This window comes from Dermacentor albipictus, chromosome 6, assembly GCF_038994185.2.
Source record: "Dermacentor albipictus isolate Rhodes 1998 colony chromosome 6, USDA_Dalb.pri_finalv2, whole genome shotgun sequence".
In the NCBI taxonomy this organism is placed as follows: Eukaryota; Metazoa; Arthropoda; class Arachnida; order Ixodida; family Ixodidae; genus Dermacentor; species Dermacentor albipictus.
Window position 1 is genome coordinate 27191254 of NC_091826.1, and position 8364 is coordinate 27199617.

At 48.1% G+C, this 8364-nt stretch overlaps 1 protein-coding gene across 1 annotated transcript in view; it reads left to right on the plus strand.

Annotated features, from left to right (window-relative positions):
- LOC139060910 (uncharacterized) overlaps window positions 1-8163 on the plus strand; it is a 138024-nt gene extending 129861 nt beyond the window's left edge. The window contains exons 5-6 of the mRNA XM_070540216.1: window positions 1110-1442; window positions 3705-8163. Of these exons, the coding sequence (XP_070396317.1) occupies window positions 1110-1442; window positions 3705-4427 (1056 nt within the window). The 3' untranslated portion in view covers window positions 4428-8163. The remainder of the gene's footprint in view (window positions 1-1109; window positions 1443-3704) is intronic.
- Window positions 8164-8364: the final 201 nt, after the last annotated feature.

Consider the following 8364-nt stretch of genomic DNA (forward strand, 5'->3'; position numbering starts at 1 on the left):
GGCGCCGTTTGCCCCTATATAATGAACAAACTAGCACAACTCATCGAAGTAAAACACACACACACATTGTATGCTAACGATGATATCACTGTCGACTCTTTACACCAGCAGCTAACTATAAAGCATGTTTGAAACCCAAACAAGACGAAGTTGGCAGAATCATGGAGGCTTGAAGTTGTATAACAATGGTCACAAGGATTGTCGATGGTTTCGGCGGCGGCCGTTGCTGTTCGCCGACTGTTATTCACTAGAATATGGTTAGTGGCTGTTTGATTGAAACCTTTATTAGAATGGATGACCTGGCTCACTGTCCTCTACGTGAAACTCTGCGCCATACGATGACTCCACCAACTCGGCCGGTTATGCGAACGTACCCGGTATTCCGTAAAGTGTAATAAAAAAAATCAATATTGCTGCTACCCGGCGTTCGCCTGAGAGCATTGAAAATCGTTGGATAGCTTTAGCGTGTCCGTGTAACCTATTACGACTTGTGGAAGACCGCGGTTTACCGGAGACATAGGTGCGACACGCCGCGTTGGTGGCGCCTTCTTGTGGCGCAATATTTAACCAGAGAGGACCACAAAGTTACCATGTTCAACTTAGATTCTAAAGCGTCGACAGCGACCTTGGTATTCATCCACACGCGGTTTTAATTATTTCCCTACAACGAGAACACCTACGTAACGCAGAAACTTTTACGTATAACGTCTTGTGCCTTGACAACGCGTCCCAGGTTGTAGCGAACAGCATTGTTACTGCAGTCGAATTTTCTCAGCTAGTCCGGTACTCCGTGAACGGTATACATATGAACAAGGTAAAACTAGTTTTTTTTTCTCCGATAAACTACAGAAAAGCCTTGCTGTCCTGTTTCTCTGTCACGTCCCTGTCTTTTTGAATTGCGCTAAAGGCTTTGCCATAATAAGTAAACCGTACCAACTAGCCCAAGAATCAGCCTTGCTAAGTCTTGCTGGTTGGTGCCTATACTTCAGATCCGAGACACATTTGTTACAGCGGTAGAGAAAGACGCGTTTCCACCCTCTTCCACCGAATTCCGCCTCTGTCTTCGATTGCGACTAAGATCGCTTCTGCTTTTCTTTACGTTCGCGCAGGTTCTCCCTGGCCAGGTGCTGGGCTTCCTGGGCGTGTACGAGGACGTCAACATCCGGGCCACGTGCGTCGGCATGCTGCGCCCCGCGCCGGCCGAGTGCCGCTACGCCAAGTGCTGCCACGGTGCGTCGGGCGACGTGGTCTTCGTGCCGCTCGCCTCGCGCGGCAAGTTCTACTCGGTGGCGCGCCGGTCGTCCCGCTCGCCGAACCACGTGTTCCCGCTGGCGCAGCTGCTGCGCTTCGCCAGGGTGCCGCTCACCGTGCGCCTCGTGTGCGGCCCGCTGCTGCGCACGCCCACGGGCTTCACCGGGATCCTCAGGCTGGAGCACGTGCAGGTGCGGTGCGCTCCACAGCTGCGATCTCTTCGGCGAGAGAGTCTGCGCGGTCGCTATAGACGTGTGTTAGCGTCTGGAGCGAGGAGAAAGTAAAAAAGAAAAAAAAGGCCTAGGAGGGAGCGTTGCACAAACGCGATTGGTGAAGCCAAACGAGTCGGCCCAGCACGTGATCCCAAGCGTGAGAAAGCGTGTTAGGCTTTAGTGCTCCCGCTAGTGCAGGTAGGCATTACCATCGCTACTAGATACTGTCTAGTAACGTTGGGCATTACAGCCTGATAGAATAGGGGCCGAAGTACATATTGATTAAAACCTACCGGGAACCGAATACACTCGGTCACTACGCACACTTTCAGGGGGTCACGTGTTGGGCCGACTATTCGAACGAAAAAGGAAGGGAACGGCCTGTCGACGTCTGTTCACGTCTGGAGCGTGGAGAAAGTAAAATTCCTACTAAAGAGCATTGCACAAACGCGATTGTTGAAGCCAAACGAGTCGGCCCAGCACGTGATCCTCGCGTGAGAAAGCGTGTTATGCTCTTGTGCTCCCGCTAGTGCAGGTAGGGATATAGCCTGCTGGGATAGGGGCCGAAGTACATATTGACTGAAAGCTACAGGAAACCGAACACATTCGGCCAATACGCACGCTCTCAGGAGGTCACGTGTTGGCCCGACTTTTCGAACGAAAAAATAAGGAAGGGCATGACTTCAGAGAGAGTTTGGCTCGCCTAGGCTGATTGCGTGACGCAATGCTCCCACCTAGTTCATTTCCTTCCACCATGGTCTGGAGCCAGTCAGAGGGTGTAGGCGCCGTTAACCGTAGTTGACGGCGGGTGTTATTCTGGACGCCGTCAAATTCGCCACGTTGCCTTCTCTGATTGGCTCACAGGGCTGCTACGGCGTCCCTTATTGGCTCAGAAAGCCAACATGGCGGAGTCGGGTAGTGTCTAGAACAACACTTTCGGGCACGGCGATGTCTTCTTTTTTTCAATCATGCATTTCTCTTCATATTCTCCCAGAGCTCCGTGAACAGGGTCAATTCCTCGTGAGCCTTCCTTCACACTTTTTTTATAACTAGGCTTCATAATTCTCGCGTGATGCTTGCCCCTAGTCATTTCCTTTCTTTCCCTCCTGGTAGAACAGAGAACACCAGTCCTGATAGGATCAGCGACACAGCACATGCGCAACACCTTTAACCGGCTTACATTCTTTTTGTCTGAAAGGCGGCTAGCTCATGCTAACCTTGTGTACTTATAGTTCTAAAGTTTCGCACATTTTATTCACTAGCAGCGCGAACTTGAATTGTTCATAATATCCTGGCTCCTGCGTATATTCCCGTGGCTATCTGAGGAAGCGTACGCGGGACCGCTGTTCGTAATGTTACCTGCAGCGACTCGTACAAGGCCGAAACGAACGCAATCTCAGCCAGCATTGTCTCAGCATAGTAAAATAAGCGGCTATAAGAGCACGCTACAGAATTCCTTTGCTGACGAGCAGAATCTCTGCCAGTCTGCGTTTCTCACTTGCTGTGCTGCTTCGGCGGGCTGTCTACCATTACGCTTGCGCTTCGACTGCAGAGCACATATGCATGAAGAACTGAGCCTATTCAGATGATGAAGGAGCACGAAACCGCACAGTGCCACTACAGCGACGGCAATTGAGGCTCCGGGAATCGTGCTTTGCCAACACCTTTCGCGCGTGCGGTGAAGACCGCCTGCTGGAGGCGAGCGTTCTAGGCGTAGCATCGCCGCGCTTATTTCAACGCTGCTGCAATGCGCGATAACCGCTCCAATTACGCGTTCCACTGTTCACCCCTAACCCCCGATTTGTTATTTGTTGACCACGTACAAGAAAGAAAAGCTAACGTGCAGCGTAAAATGGACGTAGCAAGCTGCGACGCCAGGTCGCGTGCGTTTTATTGAAGCGCGAGTCACTGAACAGCTTTAGCATGCATCAGTTCACTCGATGAGTCTGAAATTCAATGCCTACGAGTTTTAAGCAATGGTTGATGAGGTAGGCTCCTGGCGAGGGAAGTGCAAACGAAGTCACGCGAGGGTGGAGTCTGTTCCAGAAAGAGGAGCAGGCGGAGCGGATTGGTTGGAAGGGGGAAAGTGCAGTGGGCTGAGGAATCGTATGAACGCACCAACGCTAATGCCTTGCAGTCTTTTAAGCGTAGCATTAATACCTGTGAACTTTTCTTGTGAACTTGTCTCGTTACGAATAAGTGAACCTGTCTCACGCATCGCTGTCCCACGCTGTTCCGCAGGAACAAGAGGTGGTCCTCGCCTGCAGCCTCCAGGAAGGTCGGCCCACACTGCTGGAGATCGACATGGGCTCCACCTTCTCGTTCATGCCGGAGCGCGACTCGCGCAAGATGGGCAAGTCGAGCCAGCTGTACAACCGCATGCTGCGTCACTGCCTCGAGGAGGCCGACAGATGGCGCAGCGAAATCAAGGTGGCGCATCACGTGGTGCCCAAGCACCAGCTGCAGTCGCCGGGCCGAGCGACGGCCCTCAAGAAATCCCTCTCTTCGGCGAGCAAGAAGTCGGCCTGCTCGTTCGCCGACCTGCCTTCTTCGTCCGGTGTCCCCACGCTCAAGTCCCAGATGTCCACGTCGTCCAAGAAGTCCTCCGCGTCCTCGACGTCGAGCAACCCGTTCAAGAGGCTCTGGTCCCTGCACAGGTCGTCCTCTTCGAAGAAGGCCAGCGCGGCGGCCAAGTTCGGTGACGGCTCCGAGACGACCGACGAGTTCGAGAAGCTCGGGATGTTCCGGACGGTCGGGCCAAACGCTTCCACAAGGCTGTTCGCGTCCACAACGGACCACATATACGAGTCCATACCGAGACCCCGCGCCACTCGGACCCCCCGGTACCTGATGGCCAGAGACGTGCTTCCCATCAAGGCTGCCAAGGACTTCGAGCCAGTGGGCGACGACGGCTACGGAACGTCGCACATGGACAGTGACTCCGTCTATGACTCGATTTCGTAGCCTCCCTCCACTGTTTTAACGTGCGGGCCTTTTCTTTATTTGTTGGTGCTTGCTTGCTTGGACAACCCGTGACACTCCACGTGGTCTGATGGCGGAACTCTTGTGGCATATGACTCAGAATGGTGGTCTAGAACCACGAGTGCCTGTTCGTGAAAGTCAAGCAGAAGTGCAGTACACGACTTCCTTCAGCAGTTTACGCTAACTGTAGAGTGGTTGAAAAAGGACGTCTGCACACAGGCGTGTTGATACAGCTCCCTTGCCCAGTTTCCATGTCATCAAAGAAGCGTCGTGCGATGCAGGGCAGTTCAAGGTGCATTAGCTTTCCCAAGGCATACGACACACACACACACAAGCAAGTCGATAGTGGAGTAGAGCGCAACTGCAGTGTGGCCATCATCATGGTTGGAAGGTTAGGGCATGCCACATGGACGATCTGTGAATAGGACAAAGTGCCACAAGAGCTAGGCAGCTTGGCACAAGCACAAAGAATTCAAGCACCAGCGATAGACTGTAAAATGATTTTGTGAAGTGCTGAAAACTAGCAGTGAGCAAAGCTACAGTCGCTTGTTCCAAGTTCTTAGAGGTGTTTCATCCGGTGCATGAAGACTGATGCCGACGAATACTAAGGGCACTTCACACAATGTGCATTGTGACATTTGGGACCACGTGTTTGTTTTGATACTAGGAGTATGTTCGTGCAGTTGCAGATATTTTCTGAAGAGATGCGAGAATAAGGGTGTTGCACGCAACAGCGAATGTGCCTTAGGGTGACCCCAAGTCTACTATAGGCAGCACCATTAGATTTCAAATCTTGTGCTTACAGTGAAGATTTCTTTTGGAGCTTAGAATTCGCTATAAGTCACTCCTAGTTTGTTGAAATTTTAGCAACATATTTGCTCACTACTTTACAACATTCGTAACAAAGGGCTTCACCAAGAGTATAACTTGGGAGAACTAGTGCGACATGCTCGACCTCAACCTACATGAAGAAAACAAGGACTTAAAAAACAATGTCTCATCCTTTGCTTCTAACATCACTTGTGGCTGAGTGAACTTAACTGTTACCTAACTTAAGTATTTCAACTGACTCTCATTTTTCCATCGCTTCTGGCTTATAAAGAGTCTGCTGATGGCAAGATTGATTTGTGATTTGACAAGTTTATGCTACTGCAGCTTAGGCTAACATTTCTACACAAAGATGCTGTACTGCAAGATCACTGTATGCAAAATGCATTGGTTTCAACCCCATTCAATATCATTTTGGAATATTGCTTGTATTTTGGACATAACATATTTTGTAATGCTCAGAAGAAAAATTGTGCTTCAGTAATTCAACATTTAGGTCCATGCCATTTCGTTATGCATTCAAAGCAGCAGTTTGTGTGAAAGAAGCCCAAAAATTCCACATAATCAAAACGTCCTATTTCTACATTTGTGATCATCAATATATTTGCATTATGCAGTTAATAGTGAAAGCCCCAGAGATGTTCAATATAGTAGATCCCTTATGAATTAAATTCGTGGAAAAGCAAGCAATATCGAACATGTGGCTGGTACCTTAAGAGCATGCGAGAACTGTCCAAAGCAAGCATTAAGACACTAAATCTATGTATGCTAGCAGATTCAAGATTTTGTTGGCGTTCCTTGGTGGAAAAGGCAAAGTATTCAGGAAGACAAACTTTAGTTCTTGCTTTCTGAGCCTGAGCTGTTTGTTGTAGGTGACATTGATGATGTCACGAATTACAAGGCATTTCCACGCACTTGAGTTTCTTTTGTGCAGATTAAGGCCACAAACGTTCACAGGTTCATTTACCTTCTCGGAAATGCAGTTTTTTTGTAGCCAAGCACTTGACTCCCACCCAGCAGATGCATACTGGTGCTGGAACTTCCCTGTAAGGTTGCCACCTGTCCTTTTTTTCCCCCCCATCTTTTCTGTCTTGCAGAGCATCTGCTGATGGCAAGATTGAGTTGGGATTTAATAAGTTTATTCACCCGCTGCTTAGGTTATTTCTATTGATGTTCCTCCAAGGGTACAGAGCTAGTTCCACTCACTGGCACTAGCATACACAAGTGTGGGTGTTACGATGGATAATGAGGTTTAGTGGAAAGCAAAAGTGAAGCGAATCTTAACACAAGTTGCTGTAATAAACCTGACATGTTAGTGATCGTTGCAGCAGCTATGCTGCTTGCAATCAACCAGCAGTAACGTTTCGTATAGCTAGCCCTGCATTTGAGCCACACAGCACCCTACTAGTTCATGTGTGTTGTAGTACTAATGGCTAAACAACTGCAAGATAACAGGACAAAAGTAGCAACTGCTTACTGGCTCAGCAACTACCATGACCATCTTGTGCATGTAGAATTAACTTGCTACATTTAAGCTCACAAGTTGAGGATATAATACCACAGAATTAAGGCAAACTCAAACCTTGCAGCAAGCAACACTTGCAAATGTCTGCAGCTAACTGCAAGCATGCACGAGGAAGTCACGGGGCATGTATTCATAATACCTTTTTTTTTTTTGCATTTAAACACAGAACATTTGATTGCCAGTGCATCAACTATAATGCAACATAGAGACTCACTTTGCACACAGTTAATCTGCTTGCTTTTCTATAAACTCCACAGAACTGAATGTGCCCACTTATTCACATAGGATAATTGTACAGTTGCATTAACAGCCATGTACAAACAAGCTTGTTTTAAGCAGCCATCAGCCCATCTTCATGCGTGTAGTCCGATTTCTTCCCAGTGCATCTTTAAATGTGTATCTGTTGCAATTGCAAGGAGTATGCTCACAGCTGCGCCATGGCTTCAGGTTGTACGAAGCAAGTTTTCTAGTACGGTCATGTGGCCTGATGGCGAGGTCAGCAGAATACAGCCGCTAACTAGGAATAATGACATTAGGCACACCTACTTGTGGCAAGAATGCTTTGAGAATTTTTCCCCAAAGTCCCTAATATACACAATTGTCAGAGCAAGAAAATTAGTACTGTCGCGATACATTTGACAGGTGTACAAGCTTACAGAGTGCGCAGCTGTAGCAGTCGCATAGCCTGGAGCACTTTTCCTATGAAACAAGAAAGCCTTGCCCATCATACGGCAGGATATTGCAAGCTTGCAAAGGTCGCACATTTATGAAGTATTCTTCCTTTGCCTGCTTAAGCGCACACTGCCACTGCTGCATTCCTAGGCAGCCGAGACTTGCAAAAGCCTGTGCACATCAAATCCACATGTTAGAGCGCGGTTCCCCACTTTTCCACCGATGACATCATTGCATTTCACTTGCCTGCCCAGAACAGAAACTGTGAAACTTGCATGCCAAGCAAAGCTATAGTACTTGCAGAAAGAAGTACTGCAAGCACAAGTCTCTGAACTTGCTCACAGCCATGCCAAGCTACTTGCAAAATTCTTCAAAAGGACTACATTTAGTACAAGACCACTACCCGATTACTATTCTTGAGCACAAGAGGTGAGATGCCAAGGAGGAATCTTGTCACGCTTACAGAAAGCAAATAAAAAAAGAAATGCTGAAAAAAAAAAGTCCAGAGGGTTGCTGCTGTACAGCAATTTGTTTTCAACGAAGATGCCACTGTGATGAAGTGTCCTAACAAATTGCATTTTGCTACGCAGAAAAATGCCATTTACACTTGTCTGTTGAATAAAATGGGTAACAAATGACTTGACGATGGTCTCTCGCATAGGTTGGCAAACTCGCTCGTGAGTCGCCTTACTCAGACTGATCTACAAGTCAAGTCTGAATGAGCTCGAATGGATCCTTGACGTGCAAAACCAAGTGAAGCCTGGACGTGTATAATTTTGGAGATTCGGAGTCATTGTGCCATAAGCAAGAAACATAATTTGTGAGCAAGTCTGGATTAGTTATCCATTAATTTTTTATTTTGTCAACCTGTGGTCTCTTTGTTCAGGATTAAGA